At 39.6% G+C, this 23,216-nt stretch overlaps 1 protein-coding gene across 2 annotated transcripts; it reads right to left on the bottom strand.

The window, feature by feature from the left end:
• Window positions 1-2,501: 2,501 nt before the first annotated feature.
• OPRK1 (opioid receptor kappa 1) lies at window positions 2,502-22,577 on the bottom strand. 2 transcript variants are annotated; one of them, XM_037380635.1, is made up of 4 exons: window positions 22,210-22,577; window positions 21,395-21,719; window positions 8,474-8,826; window positions 2,502-4,077 (listed from the first exon to the last, which is right to left on the bottom strand). In XM_037380635.1, exons 2-4 carry the CDS (start codon window positions 21,652-21,654, stop codon window positions 3,545-3,547), a joined length of 1,146 nt encoding a protein of 381 aa, XP_037236532.1. In that variant the 5' UTR covers window positions 21,655-21,719; window positions 22,210-22,577; the 3' UTR covers window positions 2,502-3,544. The 2 variants fall into 2 exon arrangements, with proteins under 2 accessions (XP_037236532.1, XP_037236533.1); XM_037380636.1 differs by lacking the exon at window positions 22,210-22,577 and having other exon boundaries at window positions 3,482-4,067; window positions 8,470-8,826; window positions 21,395-21,622.
• Window positions 22,578-23,216: the final 639 nt, after the last annotated feature.

The raw sequence follows: 23,216 nt of genomic DNA, 5'->3' as shown, positions 1-23,216 counted from the left end.
CACACATGGATATCACTGGGTTTTTTCCCCAATTAAAAAAAAAAAATAATAATCATTATTATTCCTTGTGATGCAATTCTAATACACAAACATGTACATTGAGTTAAGTCCCTAGGAACAGAGAGATTTGAATAAGGTTTTCTACTTATTTTTTTACACCTAATTGTTCTCTTGCAATCCACATTAAAAAGTACACCAGATTAGCTACAGGGGTCATCCAGTGGCAGCTGTAGAATATTTAAATGTTAAGGATAATTAAATTTATCGTGGAGAGACAGCTGAGACTGAAAGAGCCCTCCACTCTCTAGTTAATCTGGTACCTCTACACTGCAAAAATCTGAGATTTCAGAGAAGGTACTTGATCTGCAGACTTCATTAACTCCGTGGTAGCGCTTTTCTGCTCTGCTCTCCAAAGCAGAGAAAAAAGCACTGAACCAGAACACCTGGCATGTTTCCCATGCAAAAGATTTCTAAATGAAAAGAAAGAGGGAACACAGAAGGTGACACCTTAATATCCACGCTAGTTGATTGGAAATTAACCCCACAAGCAGGTTAAATGACCATGGGCCATACTTTTGCAATACTGAATTTTTGGAACCTCCCAAAAGGAAGAGAGGTGAGGCTGGCTGCAGAAAGTATGGCTGGTTCCCAGGCTTTGTGCACATACTTGCCCCATGTTGCCTTCCTCCAGGACGCATGGGACAGCCCAGCCTGTCCTGCTGCCCCATCCTCTACCCAGCACTACGATGGCTGGACCAGGCAGCTCTTACCCCTTCCTTCACCCCTCACTGCCTCCTGGAGACAGGCAGCTACACAAGAGGAAAGACAAGTCATTTGTCTGGAGTTACACAGAAAGTAACTTCTTCTGTGCTTCACAAGGCTTAAATACAGGTTGTCAAAGTCAGCATGCATGTTCCTGTGAGAATAATTGGTTGGCCTGTTAGTCATTCCAGTCTGGGAACTGCTGAACGAACAGTGGGAATTTAACCGTCTGGAAGAAGATTCTGTGAGCAAATATATAATATTATTTTTTAATATACTTTCTCAGCCAACTTTCCTCTGCTGTTCAACGAAACGTGGTAAGCTGCCTAATTTGACAAGAAAACCTCTAAGACTCCTTTCTACTGCATCCAGACTAATTTGGCTGTTAATGTTCCATGAACTAAATAAATCTTTAGAACACATTCTTATATCACTTTTCAACACTAATATTTCCATACCACAGAAAAATTGCTAGGAACTCATATTTTCCTCCAACTATGATAGGGAAGATGGTCCTCTTACTAAAATCATAACGACAAAAAATAAAAATTATTGTAGAGCTCCTTTTTACAAATTAAGAACACTGATTTTTCATTACAATATGGATCACTGCACGTAATGTATAGAGTAATAACTGTATTGAAACACAGGTACACATATATGCAAATGGTAAATCTTGAACAAGAGCATGGGTTATTTGGAATGAAAAAAAATTCATTAGGGCCTAGCTCTTTCACAGTTTATTGGTTCCTAACTTGATAAATACCTTAGATTGTCATTTTTTACCTTAAACGTTCTGTTTCTGTGACTGTTTAAAAGTCATAACTTTATTTAGAGAGGTGTATGCATGTAAAAAAAATAGAAAAAGGGAGAAAGCAAGAAGTTAGACTCACTCAATCAGTTGTGTGAGCATTATTCATCTCCACAGGTAAATCAAGCATCCTGAGACCAGCTATTCACTCATCATGTAGAAACAATGACAAAGTGCTAGATTTGTCTGGAAAGGATTATCTTTAATATTTTCATTAAGAAAGATATTTGTATTAGATCAGCTAGTTCTCAAGTACCAAACTCCATGGCCTGAATCTCACAGCTCTGCTCCACATGGCAGTGCCACTGAAAGGCTGTGACCACCTCTGACTGTTCAGGATTGGTTTGGTACTGCAAGATGAATGTAGGAGCACTGCATTTATCGACCTGATATCAAAAATATTTGACATAAATGAGTGTGCTAACAATAAAGGATGTGGCAGTTATGCAGAGGGCTGAATCTACAGCATTTTCACAGGAACTGGTACTGCCAGCTGCAGGGGCAAATCCCATGATATATACTGGCATGCATAAATGATTTCGGGTCCAGTATGACCAAACCAGACTGTGTTTCTGAGAAAATATGCCATGCAATGAAGGCACACACCTTGTTCATCATTTTGCATAAAGACAAAGTTACCAGGAAGATGTCCAATGAGCAGATCTGTTCCCAGTGAAGATAATTAGAGCATTCCTCTAAACTTCAGCAACAGCAGAAGCAGGGATAGTAATATATACCAATTAGGAAGACAAAAGACTACAGATTGAAGTTTAGTCTCAGTTTTGCCGTAAACTTACCTTCAGCAAGACAGCAATTTGTGTAGCTGTGCCTTGCCATCTCTGGAATATAGAGAAATTTACTGAATTCATAGGACCATATCAAAGAAAATGTATCATCATCAATAAAACACAAACTTTTCCATTCAAGTGCCATTAAAGAATCCAGTATATTTATTCATTTCCTTTGTATCAATCCAGCTAATCCATGTGCTAATTCACCAGTTTCTAACTCATCAAATATTTTTTTAAGTCTGCTGACAAATTGCCCAGGAAAACGAGTACAGCGTTATTTTTAAGTGTGCCCATTTGTCCCCTTTAATGAAAATGGGATGAGATTCTTTTCCCCCATATAATGAATGTGGCATGGCTTTTCATCAGTTTTGTAACACATGAAGTATTTAAAGTTTTCTAGCCTCTGGTTCAAAATACATTCTGAAAATGCATATTATATTATTCACGATCAATATGTACACAATCATCTTGGAAAATCACACATAGAAAACATTACACACAGGTGATTAAACACGTGCTAAAAATATACTAACGATCCTCCTTAAATTCCAGTATTTTTAAATGCCAAAATATTTTACCATACACAGACACTAAATCACTTTGGTGTGTAGGCAGATAGATCATGCTTAAATTGGATTTCCACAGTGCAGACAAATGTTACAGATATACTAGTTGAGGACAATATTGATTATAGCTCTGGCATTGTTCTGCAACACCCTTCACTGTAAAAGAGTATGACAGATCAAGTTATCAAACTACATAGTTCAGAAGCAATCACTATCGGGACAGAAGTCTGTGGCATAACTCAGTGTTATGACCAAATGTTGCTTAATATAACCTTATGTATTGTAAAGAGAAAAGCCAGAACTTTCGTTATCTGGAATCAGCTGGTACAGCATTATCTCCTGTCTTCCTCAAAAGTGTGTGCTGGTACCAGCTCAAGCACAACAAGCATGGTGCCAAAACCTGACCAGGTCCTTTTCATTTGAGTTTATTTTCAGGATGTTCTTGTTTGTTGATAATAAACTTGCTTTAGTTTGAACTACTTGGGTTTCTAAAATATTCCAGAAACATCTGTCTAGGTCAGTCCAGTTCAAACTGCAGTGGTAATCTGCGTCAGTCCTAGGTCGTTGGACTCTTCTCTTTCTTGAGGACAGTAAGATGACATTTCCACGACTAGTCATACAGGTTTGTTTGTCCCATCTGCTTCCCTCGTATAAGCTGGGTCTTGAACAGTGTTTCTGACTCTGCTAGTGCTCTGCCTGTCTAGCCTCATCTTAAAGGGGAAGCAGAAGTCCTTGAAACATCTCTTGAAGTTTTCATCCAAAAAAGCGTAAAGGATTGGATTGAGGCTGCTGTTGGTGTAACCCAAAGCAATACAGAAGTAATAGCTGGATATAGCAGCAGTACTGTGGGACACATCCCCTAATGCTTCAACCAGCACAAAAATATGAATAGGAGTCCAACAGATAATAAAAACTGCCACAACCACAAGAACCAACCTGGTGATGCGGCGCAGGTTTCGATCTTTTTCTCGAGAACCAGAGAGAAGGCGTACGCTTTTAAGGCGTAGGATCATCAGAGTATAGCAAATAATTATAATGAGAACTGGAATAACAAATGCAAAGACAAAGACACAGATTTTCATGAAGATGTCCCACCATACGTAATCTCTGTCTGGAAACTGCAAGGAACATTCAGTGCTAGCAGTGTCTAGGAATGAAAGAACCAAGAAGAAAATTGCTTTATTATTAGATATTCTAAATAATGTAATTATCATAGCATAAGCTAGAAAAAAGTGATTATCACGTAATGTGATATTAATAAACAGAATTATCTTTAAATCACTCCAAGGAAACCTTTCAATTACCTTTGCACTGGCTTTATGCAGCTGTGTCTAGAAATTTCTTAGAGAGATGGATCTTTTTAAAATGTATGATATTGTGTAAAATTTGTTTCCCATGGGAAGATCTAAAAATGCAGAGCACAAAACTAAAAAATTTGTAAAGGTGCTTCCATTTGAATCTCGCTGAGATTTAAAGACAGAATGAGTACGATGTTCAATGGATAGAAATCTCATAATTATTATCAAACTACAGATGTTTTTGTCTGTGAGTGGAGACAGATTTTTGGAATTGTGAACGATGGGAGCTAAATGAGCTTTTGATCATAGGAAGATTTTGCCAATACATGATAATTGTGTAATAATCTTTTCCCACGTGCCTTCTTCAGTGCAAATGGAGTGCTTGCATTCAGAAAAACTTATTTCCTGGCAACAGTTTCTTTTCAGTTAAATAGAAGCAAATAAAATATGTGTGTGTGCAGAGTAAAATGGAGGCTGCTCTTTTTGTAGATTATGCCACTGAAAATTCAGCCTGCACAGAGACTGCAGGACCTGGGCCACTAACACCAGCCTACGCCCTTCCTCATTGCCCATGCCAGGATTCAGAGTCACTGGCTGTCATTTGATTTTACATCCCAGAAATATTCCATCTGACAGGAGGCAGCAAATAATGAAATATTTGAGGTTTCATTTTCTGACCTCAGTGGAGCCTTCCAGCATATAAAACGTATGAAAAACCAAGAAACAAGATAAATGGCAAGGCAAGAGAAGGGATAAATTTACAATTTATCAGCATTTAAATTCTACTGAAGACAAGTCAAGGTAACACAGGGATTTTTCACTCTGAATTTTAGCTCAGATTTTATCCTCTTGAGCACTGCATTATTCTTCGGATTTTCTTCTTTTTCCCTCCTGAATATGTTATTCCTCTACAAATTATTATGTATTGGCTCTTATTGAATCAGATCTAAGGGTAGAATGTTTCAATATACTCTTGCACTTCACGTTTTCATATCTGTCTCCAGCAGCACTAGTCAGAAAAATTCCACCAAGCCATATTACCCTGATATCAAAATGCTTCAAAAATCAAGGTGACATTGCAGAGAATTTGTTTTGAAAAACAATTGGGGAGGAAGATATCATTATGGTATCATACAAACATTTTCACAGTTAGATTATCAGAAAGCTGTTACTGAATGATATTGAATACTAAAACATTCAAATAAAAAAGTTGAAGACAAAGCTAAATATTTTGAGGTTTTATTTTAAATAATATAACAACTAACGGATGATTCTGAAAACTGAAAAGTGAAAAGACATACCTTTTAAACCTGGAGGAGGATGCTAAGCTGAAAGCACAAGTATGACATAACAGGGTGTTTCACTCAATCAGCTTATCTAAATCCTTTGTTTTTCATAATTGTACTTTTCCTTAATTTTATTCTAGAAATGTCAACAATTGTCTTCAAAATAGTTTTCATGGTGATTATTGCAGGTATGATATTTAGATCAGTAAAGATGCATCTAGATGTGCAGTTCTAGATAAAAATGAGGTGTGATCAGGGATGACAGCTCCAGACCACATCCAGCTACTCACTGAAACCCCTTCCTAGAGGAAACTGCCTTTTCAGATCTACTGACATAATTTCATATATTTATCAAAATAATCAGGTCATGCTTGCTACATTTTAATAGAATTTGTAGTTGGCAATGGTATTCTAGAATTCAAAATTATCAAATACAAATTTAATGATGCCTTACATCTCATTAAAGTTTACTGGAAACTAAGAACAGAACTAAGCAGAAGTACGTTGTCACAAACTAAGTACTTAATATTTCATACTGACCTTTTCCACTCTGAAAGCCAAATATTCCAAATACATTGATATATTTAAGGAAAAATACTGCATTCTAGATGGTATTTCAGTGTAAATATATCTTTAAATGTGTATGACAAGGTACCATTTAACGTTAATCTTAATCTTGACATAGTAAATACATTCCTGTTAGATACATTAATTGTGTTACCGTCAGGCATCCATACTCCTCTGCACTCAAAAGGAGCCTTCATACTATTGCTGGCAATACTAATAGTACCTCCAATTTTCAAATTTCTTTTAAGTGAACAATTCTTCAGCATTAAGGCCAGAGGGGGAATATTTACACAGATGTAAAGTTTATTCTGCAGGGAAAATGTACCCAGAAGGACATCACTGGCAGCCGTCCTGTACTGTGAGAACAAAAGGGACTAACTGAGCATGGGGTGGGAACTTTAAATATAATCACTTTCCGTTTGATGTTCAGTTGTTGTTTAAATCTAAATCCAACAGAGGCCCTGTAGCATATAAACAACAACATTTTTGATGAACATAAGATAAAGTTTTGGACGTGAGCTCCAGCTGTCAGGCAAAGGGAGGATCCTTGCTTTTCCCCTTCAGCATTTATCAGCACAATTTATGAACACAGCAGACAAGATAATTGGTGCTAAATGCTCAAGAGAGACCTTAAAGCAGACAAGCAGCCCTGAACAGTAGGGGCCGACAAGCATTTGTCAATAATTTCCAACCTCTTTGGCCCAGCTGAGCTGTGTATTACTAGTCTCTGTTTCAGAGGAAAAAAACCAACAGGCTTCCTGCCACGTGGCATGGGAAAGGCATTTAAACATTGCTGGCCTCAGAGCAGCCCCTTGATGTGTGATGCTCATAGTGAATATATAGATAGAAACTATAATATAGAAATATTGTGCTAGTTAAGCATGCTCCAACAAAACACCAGACCAAGCCAACGTCCCATGGCCTTCAAGATCTCATACACAGCGAGACAATCATTCTTCCCAAATGAAGATGCCTGAAAGTTAATGTTTCCTGAGCTAGACATTGTTTTATAGACCCTGTCAAAACTGTACTGGGGAGAAGAGTTACAGCACTGCAGACCACGACACTTGATTCCCCAAAGGGCTGAAAGAAGGGTTTCTAGAGGCTTCTTCTGTCATCTACTCACCAGAAGACCAACAACAAGAACAAAATCTATACATCTTCAGTCAAATCAGTCAGCCCTTGAGCAGCTGTTACTGAAATGTTTTGTTTGCATTGATCTATGCCAAATAGTTTAAAGCACAGCATTTATTGTCTCTGCCAGACAAAACAGTGTCCTTATGTAAAATTTGCTATTTCTCTTCAGAGGAGTTAAACCTTTCTGATAGAAAAGGTTATTAATTCAGGAAATTATTATCATTTTGTAAAAAATTATTTACTTCTCAAACAAAAGACTACCACCACATAAATATGCTTGTCTTGTATTTTATTGAGCCATCCATTAACAAGATGGCCCCAACCCAAGGACATCATTAGAGGATTCAAACCTTTTGAAGACACTGAGGTGCTCCTGCATTGCAGTCATGCCTGTGGGTATGAAGTATATGTGTGTTAGAATGCTTCTCCCCTTCCTTTCTCAAGGAGGATTTCAAAGTAAGATTAACCCCATAGTAGGGCAGTTTTGGTAACGAGTCACCAGTTACAGGGGCTCAATCCACAGTCCTTCATGGATTATGAATTTCAAGCAGAGCCCACAGGGGTCTGCATACAGATCTCAAAGATTTCCATGTTCTTGTAGTTGCTTCCCTGCCATGATCTGCATTCCCAGTTCCTCTGCTGATCCTTATTCTCAGCTTTCCCAAGCCTCCATATACATCCCCGTCCCCTTTTAAACAAGAATTTGAAATACTGACATGTATCATTTAGCTTGATTTTCTTTCTCCAGACTTTTCCTTTCTTCACCATGCCTTCAAGTTCTCTGAAATGGCTGTTGATAATAAGCTCCTCAGTCTCAGTGCTAACGATAGCTTTAATATTTATACTGAAGACAGGCAATCTAGTTTCTGCTCTTGGAAATTCATCAGAACAACTCTCACAACACCTACAAAAAGCACCTTAAGCCCACATTTCAAGTTTCATCCTAAACTGATCTTTGATCAATCCACTGTGATCAAATTCCTGATTATTTTCCCCTGCTGTCTGCCAGTAGTTTTTGATGGTCTCATTCTAGCACAGACAATGCTTCAAAGTGCATTTTGTTCTTTTAGTCGGCCAGGGCATCTAAGCTTAAATGATTTGTGTCATACTGTAATGTTCCACAATGTATTTCAAAATGTCAGAAATTTAGACATAATTTTTGAACAAGGAATCGATCAGGTTTAATCAATATTAGAACCTACATCTTATGTCATTTGAGAAGCAGAAAGATTGAATTTTGAAAGCTCACACTCACCTTCCCTGACTTTGGTACCTCCAAGAACTATTGCAGATATACCAACAGATGAGGACAATAGCCAGATACAGATGTTGATTATCTTCGCCTTGAGAGGTGTACGGAAGTCCAGAGCCTTCACAGGGTGACACACGGCAATGTATCGATCAACACTCATCATGGTCAGTGTGAATATGCTGGTAAACATGTTATAATAGTCAATTGAAATAACTATTTTACAGAGCACATCACCAAAGGGCCAAGAGTTCATCAGGTACTCAGTGCTTTGGAAAGGCATAGTCGTGGTAACTAGTGCATCTGCCATAGCCAGATTGAAAATGTAGATGTTGGTTGCTGTCTTCATCTTTGTGTATCTGGAGAACAAAAACAGTAAGGCTGTATTATTTCAAAATATGATTATGCACATTCAGATATGTAACAGTTTATTAGTCAGTCTTTGCCATAGTTGGGGTTTTTCTGTCATTCCTAATTTATGATGGCAGTGCATACAAAAGTGAGACCCTTGGGATAATTATAAACACATTTCAGTCTCTCAGCACCCGCATTAGCAGTTAGAACTATTCACCTCAAGCAAAACCAGGTATATAAATACATTTGAGCTAATTAGCCAAATGCTGGTTTCCCTTTCAATTTCTCAGATCTTTCTCCAAGAAAATGTCATTGTTACATTTGCAAGTGATCAGAATGTTTTGTGTTTCCTTTTCTTATAGCTAACTGTCAATGATCGCGAGCTTTCTGGGTTTGTTTTGTGGAAGGAAGAGTTATGCCATTCTCCAGTAAGAACCCATGTTAACTGTGACATCTGCTGGGCCACGTTGCCTCTTATATGGTAGTTTCTCTTCCTTGAATTCACTACAGTGATGCCAGCTTATGCAAGTTTTAGTCATTTTCCTTCTTTTTTGCTTCATTTCCAATTTCTCCTCCTTTCTTCTCATCAGCTTTTGCCAGTCCTTTCTTTCATGACTGCTAATGTAAAAGATTATTCTTTAAGTTGGATACCACGGGGGGGAAAACCCAATCAAAGCAATATTTTTTCTGCATCCTTTAATTTCATTGAAATGGAGCACTTGTTCTGTCCAGCAGGAAGAACCTCAGCCTACACAGAAGAATAGGATCTGGGTTTTTGCTTAGCTCTGCTCCGGTGACAGCTGGGGGGGGACAGCCCGTGCTCCAGGGTGTAAAAGACTGCTTCCAGTTCTGTTATGGACACAAAGGATGAAGGAGAGCCTGTTAACACAGAGGTATACCTAACACTCCTTTCTGAAATTATTTCCCCCAGTTAGTTACTTTTGCTCGTTGTTGCTAATTTATTATCAGATTCAATGACAGGTTTTATTTCTCAAAACTGTTTCAGCCCCATATTTTGAATGTGTGCCTAAACTAAAATGTGCACGTGTAACACACACAGAAATACATCTAGCTAGATTTTGCTGTATGTCATTAATAATTTGGAGCAGCAATATCATATTCAATCAATTCAGCTAATGAACATGTAGGGCAATGTGTCTATTTGCCTTTTAAACTTTGATGTATAAATTAAAAAATAGCTTTAAAAAGATGATGAGTAGTGTTGACAAAATGTGCCCAATATGTAAATTAGCTATTAATTAAAATATGGGCAGAAATGTCATTTTATGACCAACATGAAATGTTAAAAATAGCATTTTTTCTAAAACACTCTAATAACTACTTACTGACAAAATGACACCAAGCAGTGGTTCGCAGCACAGAAAGGAGAAGTGGAAGGGAAAAGAAAGTAAAGCCTTCCCACCAGGATACCATGCCCAGGCTCACATCCTGAACAAAGCCACAGCCAGTGAAGCATTAGAAATCTCTGAGCAAAGAGAGCCAAAAGGAATCAGCAAGAAAAGCTCTACACCGATGGTATGACCCCCATGGTCCAGACTCCCTCTGTCCCAGTCTGAGCTTCTCCAAGACCAAAGGCAGAGCAAGGAGGCACCTGCCAGTCAGAGCTGGGGTCCTGCCCCCTCCCAGATCAATCTCCTCAACAGGCCCTCCAGCAGAGGAGGCAGCCTGCCTGATCACGTTATAGCCCAAAAAGCACTGCTCAAACACAAATACAAGAGTATATAGCTAGGAGAAACAAATATAAGACATATTAACAGACTAGTAACTTTCCTTCTAGTAAGAAAACCCCAACCTGCTCTAAGTGCATCTCAGCTGTAAGACTAAATAAAAATTCACTAAACAGATTGCAAATCTGTGCTAAAATAGACTCATTCCCATCAAATGTCTGAAAAGGAGTAGTGGAAAGGGGATTTTACTTTTATGGACATCACTGATGATATTTGGAATTGTTGTCTTGCTCACATTGCAAAAAAGACTATGAAAAGTTGGAATGGATGCATAAAAATTGCCACAAAATAAGTAAAAGGACTGGAGAAAATTCTTACTGTAAGTAGCTTAAAGAGCTCAACACATTTAGTTGATCTGAAAGAACACCAAGAGGTGACTTGATTACAGTGTCTAAAGACCTCCACAGGGAGAAACAAGCAGGTACTGAAGAGCTCTTTCAGACTAAAAAAAAAAAAAGTATAACGATGACAAATACATAAAAGTCAAAGCCAGACAAACTCAGCTTAGGAACAATGACAGATTTTTCCTAACAGCTAAAATGACTATTATTGGGAACGAATTACATAAGAAAGGATTAATTTTTCCGCCTTTTGATATCATCAAATCAATGTCTGCTGCCTTGCAAAGTGTGTGCTTCAGTCCAATGCAATTTATTAGACTTGATACTTGATACAAGAATAATTAAATGAATGAAGTGCCCTGTGATAAGCAGAGATGAAGTAACTAACAGATCTTATGAACTACTTCTGTAGATATTTAAAAACTTCCCCCAGGGTTTGGATAGTGAAAGTTTGTTTTTACATATGGAAGAATTAGTTTGACCCATTTTGCTTGAAGAAAATCAGAAAATTAGTGAAAAATAACTAAAAGGATTTTATTAGCCTTGAAAACTCAAATATTTGAAAGTCTTTATATGCAGCATTTCCTGTTCCTTGCAACTTTAATTCAATTCTTTCTTGTGTGTGACGCTGTGACCATATATACCACATTTTTCCACCACCCCTTTCTTTCCTCCCCCAGTCTTCCAGTGGTAGAATAGGAAAGACCCTTTGCAAAACAGAACTAGTTTTTCAGGTAGCCTCAATATTCAAAATTTTGAAGCTGCAACATAAAGCATGTTCTCTGTATACGTGATGCTTATGTTAGATATGTAAAGTGAGCAATTTTGATTTTTTGGCCTATGGAACCGATGCAAATCTAAGAAAAATAATTTTGCTCACTACTGTTGATCCAACATGAAGGATGTCTTGTCATTCACAGGTAGTAAGAAATACAGAGTCATTCCAGCATCAGCATTTGGACAACTTCCAATGTAAACAAATCAAAGCCGTATATGGAAGTGAAAATATAAAGGGGAGAAGAAAACCTACAGTGTGCCATTCCCACCATAAATCTTTCTTTGTGAAAGATTTGGCTTATTTCAGGGGCACATATGCACATAACTATCCCAGCCTTGACAACTTTAGCTGACGTGCATCTAATGCTTTGCTGTAGCTCACCAGCCTGGCAATCCCATGACTAGCTGGCCTTGCCCAAATCCACCCCAGTTCACTGACCACAGATGCCTCCTTGTGCCACTCATTCTGAGCCAGAATAGGCACCTGACATCTCTTTTGCCAGACTTTGAACAAGAAAGTGGGAGACCAATAAAAACTGCTCCAATAAATGCTTTGTTACATTTAGGCAATCAGTTCTCCCAGGCACTGCAAAGGGATCATGCGTACCTAACTCAGGGGTGAAGGGTGTGCTGGTTAACCTCAGCAATGTTATATACAAGCACATTTTACTGATGCAACCTTAAAAGTCATTGATCTCATATTAGTAATGTAAAGAGCTTGATTTCTTTCACGTGGAAGCGTTGGCCTCCATCTAAATGAGATGGTAGCCTTTAAAGCTGTTAGGCAATATAGATTAAACCATTATTCGTTTAGAAGTTCATAAAATTCAGAAATGCCTTTGAGAATCTGGACTCAATCATCCAAACTCCTTTCAATGTATTTAACTGAACACCTAAAAATTATTAAATGCCTACATGCCTCTGAAGATATGTGCTTGCAGGCTTAATCAAAAGTCCAGTTAAAGTAACGGATTGACTGCTGTGGTTGTCAGATACTTTGAAGTGGACCCTGACAGAGTCTTGACTCAAACATGAGACAAGGGGTTTAAGCGCTTTTCTACAATTTGTTCAATTGCACCAAAATATATATTATATTATGTGGTTTGGGGTTTTCCCACCATGCCCTCCATTCACCCAAATCTGCCCTTGAACAAGGTCAAAACAGTGCTCAAGTAAGGGAATCATCTTCCTTTGTGAAATTAAAATTATTGATCAAATACCTGAATTTCATTTAAGGAAAAAATCCTGCTATCTCCTTTAGTTAGACTAGCAGAACAGATAGGGGAAGCCTGGACATAGCTATTGCATAGATGGCACACTGGTAATTAATTACAAACATTTTCTTACTGTCTTTGAGATACAACTTTCAAAGACCATTAAAATATTTATAAACCATTGTTGCATAAACTGCTCATGGCAAATCCCATGTGTAGAAATTGGTTTGTTAAATACTGGGATTTCATAACAAAGTGACAACTTGTTACGACAACAAGGTGACAGCTATGTAGTATTAGAAATGGAAGGTCCTTGTCTCAAATCAGGTGCTAGAATCTAATTTCAAGAGGCAGAAAAACCTCTGGTGACTTAAGCTGGTTGGTGGATCTTGAGACTGCTTGTCAAGCTATAAGCAGGCCTCGAGCCTCTGTAGACTTTAGATAATTGGAAGATATATGGAAACTGCAGAAAAATAGTCAAGATGAAAAATAAAACTTTGGTTTGGGTGTATTTTTTTTTATGAATACATGATGAGAGTTTGTAAGGAGCATATTTTAAATAACGTCAAAAGTTAAATTCTCAAAACTATCACAATTTAGGCTAAGTCCACTTCCCAAAAGTGGAAAGTTCTTTGAGATTGACTTTAGACTGACCCTTAGAAAATTTTCCCCATTTCTCAGTTGATTCATCATTACTGTACTTTTCCTTCTGGAGCAGAACTTAATTTGAACAGTTTTTTAAGACAGTAAATAGGAAGAAATCATACCTCCAGCCTAAGCTTATCAACAAAATTGTGGTAATAGAAGGAAGCATATTACTAAAGAGTTGGTATGATTTCAGAAAAAAATTGAAATGCATTACTAAATCTGCTAGTAGAGCCCCTTAAAGTTATTATCTCAAGCAGAGGAGAGGAGCATGATTCTGATGTGCACTGTAACATTAGTAAAGCTAATAAAAGCTGAGAAGGAGGCTTTGGTCAAATTTTTTTCATGTAATTGTAATAGACTGAAATGTTCCCTGCAGTATGAAATGCAGTATGAGGAAGGGAGCGAGACTAACAGACACACTACAACAACATTCTCCAGTAGCAGAGTGAAAGTACAAAAGCATGAAATGCGAGATATAACAAACAAATATTTGCGGTAGTTACCTGAGTCAGAGAATGAAAATGAAAGCTAAAGCACATCTAAAACCAAATTACAGTAACACCTATCAGCAGGATGCAGGTTCTGTTCCACTAGGTTCCTCTGAATGAAGTATATAGAGATTAAGCAGCTGAAAAGTTTAGTCAGGAAAGCTCTAAATCTCAATGCTATTTTCAGGGCACACTCAATATCATCCTGCATCAGAACAAGTGGAAAAAATGAAAATAAATAAAAATAAAATAAAAATAAATAAACAATACAACCCAGGAGGATCTATTCCAAACACATACCAGGTAAAAATGGTGGCTCATCTACCTTCTGGATCTTCGTAATTGAGTATAAAAGGCTTATTGCCAGTATGAAACTAAGATTGGAGGTCATTTAAAGAATATAAAAATCAATATGCTGTGGTTCCATGTTCATGTTGGGTTATATGTCATTATCACCTTTCAAATGACAGCCAGAATTTAGCAGTACATAGGACCTTAGAAAACACTTTAAATATAAACAAACATTGTTAATGCACATATTTGAAGATCACCTGTCTTTAAAATTGTTAGGAGCCTACAAAAAATTGCACATGCTGCCTACAAAATAGTATCCTAAAGTGGAATTTTCTTTATTAAAGAGCACCTGTAGGTACCTATTTTCAAACAGCTTAAAGAAGAAAGGCATGATCTTGTCTTTTATTCTCCCCTCAGGAAGGATAATCTACCTGAATGCTAGAAGGTATCATTAAAAACCTTACAATTTACCACTACTATTACTCCTCTGAACTAGCCATAAACTGAGATTGAACAAGATCTTGCAGATTTAGATCAGAAGCGGAAGCTTTCCTTCTTGAGCTAAAGAACCAGTTTCAAAACTGAAGAAAAGAGATTCAAGTCTACATATAACCTGGTCAAAATGAAAAATCCACACTACTTACAAAAATGAACTTTTTCCTCCTTCTATGATAAGGACTTTTAATATTTTTATGTGAGCTTAAGAGCCTTTTTTTGAAGAAAAATTCTTAATGTCAGAAACAGCAATACTGCAAAATTTTTGCTTGCATGATTTTGGTAGGAGAGCTCAGAGAATTGTCAAGGTGCTGTGATTAATTGTGGCTTAAACTAAAATAGTGAGAATGAAGAATTTTATGAAATAAGTATTTTATCTAAAACCAGTCTGCCTAATATTATTATTATTATTAGAGAGCCTAGACAATTAGCTTAGACTAGGTACCTGATTGTTTGCCTCTGTTATTAAAATGAATCTAGACCTTGTCAAGCAGCTGACTGCCTCTTGAGAAACTGTACACTGCTGCAGATGTGTTCCAGTGACCAGTCATGCTGTGGGGAGCTCCCAGGCTGTTACACTGCTCATCCTAATCCTTCTTACTTGCTACAGGTGCATTGCCCTGGTGAGTGCTGAGTCTCTGTCTCTGGTAACATACACTTTTCCCATTGTTCTTATCTCCTGGAAGGACTGGTTTTTTTCATGAAGGGCATGAGCTCTCTTAGCAAAGTGTTTCCTGTGTGTTTGTGGGAGAGGGAAGCGAGTAGGACAGAGGCTGCCTGGCAAAGAGAATAAATCTTATTGCTCAAAGGGACAACACCCTTTCAGCAAATTCAGAATCCCCTTGCAGGAAAAACGAAATGAAGGGTCCCCACTCTTAGCTCACTCTGTCCCCTTTACCAGCAGGGCTCAGCCAGCCTGTCCTCCCCAGCACCATCTCCCCACTGCACTTCCTCCCCACACTTCGTCCAGGAGCGTGAGCTTCCCCACCGCTCTCCCGGCTGAGGACAGGCCAGGTAAGCTTTCTCAAGCTTTCTGCCTTGCCAGTAGCCAAACTCAAAAGTTCTTGTAAGTCTTCACTTTCTGCCATTTCAAAAGGGATCCCTGTAATTCGTCTTGCTTCCCTACACTGATTCCAGTTACGCCTTTCTCTGAAATAAATGACAACCTGGCTGCTAGCCCGGCGGAAGTGTCTGGATGGATACCAAATTACTTTTCAGAAGCCAAACAGATTACTCACTATAAGCTATAGCCTCTCTCTAATATTGCCTCTAGTAAATATTCCTTCCAACCTTTCCCTCTGCTCTCTCTGCTTTTTCAGTATTAGCTCTTCTTATCACAGCATCATACCAGGAACTCATGTTGAGTTTCTTGTCAGCTTATAAACCCCAGGTCTCACTTAGTCATTGTCTAGTAGGATATTAAAAGTTTTAGAAACATCATATAAATGTGCTATGCTTGTCAAACTACCAATACTCTTTCATAAACCTGTCGTCTTCCATTTTCCCTGTTACCCTGGTCTTTGTGCCATCTGTAAAAGCTGTTGGTAATGATCAGTCTTCAAAGCTGTGATGAAAATTATGCCTAGTTTGGCCAAACCCTGCAGAACCTATCAAAATTACCTCCATTCAGAGAGGTAAGGGCAGATGCTCTTTGAGGTCCTGTGATAAATTACTATCAATCCTTTTGACACCTCTGTACTGATAATAGTAAGATAGCAAATTTTTGATTGGGTAAAAAAAGGTAAAAAGCCATAAACTTCACTAAAGTATAGTACAGCTTGGCCTTTATTTTTAGAAGCCAAACCTTTGCTTTCATAGAAGAATGAAATCATACCAACTGCAAGTAATAGGGAACAGGTAGTCAGTTAGGCTGAATCTTCTGGACCTTCATTTTTTTATTTCAGAGCAATATTCTTTCCAAATATATTTTAATAAAATTAGAACAATAATTTAAAGCAAATTAACAAGTAATCTTTTGATATTATCAAAATCTGTTCTTGATTTAAACCAATATATTGAATCAATTTATTTTTTGCAGAATTTTCTTCTATAATTTCATTCTTGTTTGGAAATAATGATGGAGAAGATTTAAAAACAGACTGGAACTGAGTCGATTTTATATGACATTTCTTAATAGACTCTTCCTGTTACATAAGTTGCCACTCAGTTCGATGAATATAAGAACAAACATGTACTACCAGTTACATTTTTTCTTCAACATTAGACTAAGCAGAGGAATACAAGCTTTCTCTTTTCCCCTAGGAATCAATCTACATATCTGTGACACAGCCTCTTGTTAAAGCTGAATTTGAATGTAGGAAATTATTCTGTTCACTGGAAACTTGAAAGAGAATTTTAAAATAAATGCAGGTTTGACTATTTAGGATCCTGATGATAGCAGCTGCTCTCAGCAAATGACTTCAGGAACAATGAGAGTAAGGCAGATATATAGAAAAAGTGAATCTGGAGTGGATAAGAGACAGCATCTACCAGAGGTTTTACCATAGTATATTTATGGTTTTGATAAAGGCAAATCCCTATTTAAAGTTGTAACTTTAGTCAGGTGACTTTTCTTACCCTCCAGCTATCACAAGAAAGTACCATTTTCTTTAAAGCCAGCCCTAAATTTTAGAGGAATAAGGTCAGGAGGGAGAAGGAAGAGAGGAAGAAGACTTTTTGCTTCCAAGGACAAGTAATTTTATTTATCAGCTTCAGCCAGCCAGTTCACCTCCAGAAACGTTTACTTCAGAGCTAAACCCAATCTCAAAGGAAAAAGGATTGGGGTTGAGATAGATTTTGATCATGCCAAGACACACATATCTCTATAACTTTATTCAGGTAAGGTCAGATAACTTCACCTGGTTTCTTTACATTCATTTCATGCCTCCTCTCCTCTTCCACAAGAGAAGGACTGTGCTTCTCACACACAGTATCTGCAGTTCCCACCAGTGCAAGAGGCAGTGTGATGACCTCTTTCTCTCCTACTCCCTCCGCAGGAAAAGCGGCAGTCACAGGAGAGCATCACATCCCGCATGCCATGGCTCAGCGTGAGTGAGGCACTGCCAGCCACCCGGCCGGCTGCTGACCTGACAGCAGACCCCCTGGGGCTGGTGCACATGCCTCACAGCTGATTCAAACATGAGGAGAGGTCCCACAAACCATCCACACCACAATGGGCGTGCAGAGTGCAGGTTGCACTGAGTACTCAACACAGAGCTCTTTCTGCACGTTAAAAATAACCACCCTCATTGTGCCCGAGGAGCCTGGGGGGCTTACAATAGTCCTGGTCTTGCTCTGATAGGATTTTTAATGATAGGGCTTTGGCCTTTAAATCTAATGGTCGCTGTGCATTCAAAGACAGTGAATACCAGCATCTCCATTTTGCATGTGAGGAAACCAAGCCACAAGGCCATTAAATGACCTTGCCAGAACAGGAAAAAGTGTTGATGCCTGGTAGCAAAACCAACAGAAGAGTCCAGGTCTCCTGAGACGTGGTTCAACAGGCATGATGCCACCACCGTACTAAAGTACCATTCCCGCTCAGCCTTTAACACAAATCTCTGTTTACAGGAGCTGTATCAAACTCAGCTATTTTTCTTTCAGGACCTTGTAAATGTGATTGAAGTTCCATTCTCCTGAGGGTTTTTTTTCCCTCTGAGGGAACTCTGAGAGGGTTTTCCCTCTCAGCAGAAACACATCCCACCACACCTGAAGGAGATCTCGGACACCCAGCACTCTACACACAAGCTGCTGAGATGCTGACTCGCTGGGCTCCATGAGCTTCTTTAGCAGCCCTTGGGCAGAAGTAGAAAAAACACTCTTGTGGGGGTATTAAAGGAAGGAACTGGGCAAAGCCTGCCTATGCCACAGCTTATGGCTGAATTTGAGCCTGTTTCTGAGGCATCTCAAGACTAGTTGGAGTCTCCTGAATCTACTGCAGCATTGGCACTTCAACAGTTTCACTGAAAATTTCAGAACATAAGGGATCTTGTTTGTGTCACCCAAAAGGTGACTCAGTGTCAGCCCTGAAGTGGTCAGGCAGTTGGACAAGATAATCATTGTAGGCCCCTTTCAACCAAACCATTCTAACAATATTAGATGTTGTTTAAAAGAGCAAAGGGAGTAGCAGCTGTGCCTGCCTTGCCTGCCAGTCCAGAGCAAGTTAGGAGGAGGAGAGCAGATCTGGAATTCAGAGAGATGAGGAACAGCAGTGAGGGGCCTCGCACAAACTCTGTGCTCAGCTGGAGAGTAAAGAAGAGCCACAGTCTGTCCCCATCCTCCATTAAACTTGTGACAGCTGGAGGAGAGGCAACATGGGGTGGTCAGGGGACAAAATCCCCTCCTCCCTTGCCACCTTATTTCACAAACTTCCCACAGACCTTCACTTTCCACACGAAAGGACATCACTGTTGGCTACATTTTTCAATGGGTCATGAAAATCCATCTTGAGACACAATCATACAGAGTGGATGTTAGGGAAAGAGACAAGGGGATGATAAGTTAGGACAAAAATAAAGAAAATGCACCTCTTGCACAAACCCTTGGAATATTTCAAATTCATAAGAAACGTTTGAAACTGTACGTGTGTGTATACATGCAATTCAGCTAATGATTCTAGCAGTGGTTAAAGCACTTGCCACAGATAAAACCCAGGACATGAGGATACTGGAAAAAAAAAAGAAAAAAAAGAAAAAATAAAAAAACTAACAGGTGTTTTGTCATACTAATTTATGTTTTTGGTCATGTAATCAAAGATGGACCAAGAGGAAACTGAAGCAAAAGGCTAATGTAGGAACTAGTAGGAGTGAGCCATAGCTAGCTAGGCCATCACAAAAATAATTTTAGGAGGGTAACAGGAGAGAAAAAAGGAAATACATATGCACCAGTATAATCAATATGTGCTAACTTTTAGGGCTCTGGCTAAGTTTGAATTTATTTCCACTGACCAGGCCAGTTAAATGACTATCATTGTTAGTGACTGATGGCCTAGAAAATCTCTGCTTTTGCAGCTCTATGTGTGTCAGGTATGGAGACTCTCTTCTTGCAAGAGGGATACAAAAAGAAATGAAATCTCTACTCTGAATGAAGGGCAAAAGGGCATGCAGGGGTATAAAAATCATAACATCACAAAACTGCAGCCAACTAGCTTCCCCAAATTGACCACAGGCATCTTTATTTGTTGCATTGACTATCATAGGGGATTTTTATTTCCATTTTTCAAGAGTATTCACCTGGTTATAACTCATTTTTTGTAAAGTACCTCATCATTCGAGTTAACTTCCTCCTATATCAAGTCTGACAGTTATTTCACCATCCCACAATTGCTTGACACTTAACATGCGTGCTTTACTAACAAGATCCCTTCCAATACCTCCATTTTTCTTTCTGTGTACAATCTGATTTCATTTGAGCAACGAACACTCCACAATTACTCTTTTTTAGCATTTTTTTGCTGGATGCAAATGGACTATGAAGAAAGACTCCAAAAGGTTTCATGATTGTGGGTAGGTCTCTTCTCCCAGATAACAAGCAACAGGAGAAGACAAAACAGCCTCAAGTTATTCCAGGGAAGGTTTAGATTGGATATTAGGAAAAATTTCTTCACTGAAAAGGTGGTCAAGCATTGGAACAGCTGCCCAGGGAGGTGGGGGAATTACCATCCCTGGAGGTGTTTAAAAAACCCATAGATGTGGTGCTTGGAGGCATGGTTTAGTGATGGACTTGGCAGTTCTGGGTTAATGGTTCGGCTTGCTCTCAAAGGTCTTTTCCAACCTAAACGATTCTATGATTTCTGTTCCCTTGGTTGCTTATTATCTGATGAGCATGTACTGATCTGTACTGTACAAACATTTGTATCAAATGCAAATGAAAAGGACAAAAAGAGAGAAATCATAATGCAAGCTAAAATATACACCAATACACAAGTGTAATTGCAAGTGTAAGTATTGGTGCATTTCACTAAGTGGTTTAGTATGAAAAAGTAATGAACATAGCTTTCTCCTCTTTCCTGAGAAACAATAAGACAGATATTTCAGCATCTGCTTTTGCTTTCTTCGGTCCAACATCAACAACTGGAGTTAAACACCACTAGACAGAGACAAAACATCCCATGCTTTACATTAAGCATTTCCACCTATCTTTATCGTCTCCTTTTTCCCCCACCTCCTTAAACAAGCAGCTAGGTGGCAAGGCAGCAATGTATCAGTGTCCACGGCTCGCCTCACAGGGGAAAAGTGCTGCCTTGCAGGAATGTCTTCCTTCCACTTGCGTTTTCCCTGGGATGAGAGCGGCCTCTCATCCCTAGAGGGCACCCGATGAACGCGGCTGGGGCACAGAGCACCTTCGCGCAGGCTGCAGAATTTACATTTTGAACCGGCTTCTCCCTCCTGCCTCGACCTGCACATTCAGGCAAACCTCTGTGACTGAAAAGGTTTGGGTCGTTCCAGTTGCCTTCTCTCAGTTCCTCATGTATACACACCCAGAGAGCTTCCCATAAACTACGCCCTCCCCCATCCTCCCAAATTTAGGGATGGCTATTTGCACCTCTTTCAGCTCAAAAACCCCTTACCTTATGATGACAAACATGACCAGAGAATTTCCCACCAAACCAACAACGAAGACCACCGAGTAGACAGCAGTGATGATGATGGGGATGGCAGGGGAGATGCTGGTGTGGTTGTGCTGGGTGCCACCGAAGGCCCCGGTGGCATTGCTGTCGTAGTCCACCCAGCCCAGGAGCCAGCTGCCGCTGGTGCTGGGGGCACGACAGGGCACCGGGGAGCAGGTGGATTCTGTCTCCTCCCGGAAAATCTGTACCGGGGCATCCATAGGGACTCAGCTCCCACGGGCAGGAGGAACACCAGGAGGAGTGCAGACAGTAGGAGGCCAGTAGGCTGGAAAGAGAGAGGGAAAGAAACAAAAGTGCTATCACAGTCGCCGGACATTAAGACCTCTGAAACTTGTGTGTGTTAAGGGGAGCTCTGCTGTGATGGGAACTGTAATTTGCCAAGCAGAGATTTAAGCAAACTGCATTCATATTAAATAATTACAAGGTTTACATCGCACTATGTAGTGGGAAAGTGCTGTCCCTTCCAGGTGCACAAGGAAAGTTTCCCTCTGCTTTCAGAGATTGCACAGAGAAACAAATCAGATGGGAAACAGCTCAGATCCACCCCCACACTTTAACCCTGTCTCTCCCATCCTCCATATTTTAAGTCAGACTGTATCCTATTGACAGGGGCTCCTTAATGCCTAAGCTCTGCTATAAAGGAGGGATAGAGAAACCCACCACCCATATCTGCCCTGACATTCTGTCCTGAGTTATTTTTTTTCCTGATCCCATACCTGCTTTCAAAGAAGAGACACATTAATGACACAAATTACCTCTTTCAGTCCAGGAAAAGGAGCAGAGTCCTCAAACAGATGTTCTAAGCAGGAAAAGGAAAAAATAATGCAGCTCTGCTTGGCTTCTGGAAGTGCCACCGACCTTCTAGGACTTTTGAACCTGAGGCACCTACACCTTCAGAGGGGAGTGCTGGCAGCGGAGTCGATTCCCAGGCATGAGCTGAAACGTGGTAGCAGCAGTTGCTGCTGTTCCAGCTCCCACCACTTTTCCCTCTCAGGCTCCCTCTGCCTCCCTCTCACTGTCAGGGCTCCAGCAGCACTCTGCACTGATGCACACGTTCTCCTCTGTCCTTGCAGCTCAGAAGCTCACATGACTTCTGTCTAAACACTGAGAGGCAGATAAATTAAAAGCGAAAAATAAGTTCTGCAAAGAATGAATGCTTGTTTAAATACACTTTTCTGAGTTGCTTTTCCTCATTCCCCCTGCAATCCCAGGCCTCAGGTAATGATCCTCTCTACCTTATTGAATCCCACAGGCTTTTATGGACTAGTAGATGCTGAGTAAAACAGGAACTTTCAGTTTAGGTGCCTTGCCTGATCATCAGATCTTTCATGCCTCAGCTCCGTAACTGTGCGTTCAAAACACTTCTCCTGGGTGGCTGTGCCCCTGTTCTTTTACACCTGCAACCTGGAGGAAAGTCAGAAGCTGGCTATAAAAGCAGAGAGAGGCACCCCAATTACTGTCCTTAATTTATTCAAACTGTCCCACACCATGTGAGAAGCCAAGGATTCCCTGTAGCACTGTCAGAGCTCTGCTCCCCTCAAGTTCCAGCTGCAGTCAGGGATGGAGAGATGGTATGCGCAGAAACCATGTCCCTCAGAGCTTATCCCTAATATACTCCATCAAGCAGGAGCTGGTAAAACACCAACCTGTGTTCAGGATATCCCTTTATTTACATATAGACCTTGAAATTCCCAGCAGGAATCCCTTTAAATGGCAAATTGGGAGAGGTGAGGTAAGACCCCGAGTTGTTTCCACTCCCTTG

The sequence above is a fragment of the Falco rusticolus genome, chromosome 3 (assembly GCF_015220075.1).
Source record: "Falco rusticolus isolate bFalRus1 chromosome 3, bFalRus1.pri, whole genome shotgun sequence".
Lineage (NCBI taxonomy): Eukaryota > Metazoa > Chordata > Aves > Falconiformes > Falconidae > Falco > Falco rusticolus.
The sequence above is the reverse complement of the archived record's forward strand: the minus strand, read 5'-3'. Positions and strand labels throughout refer to the sequence as shown.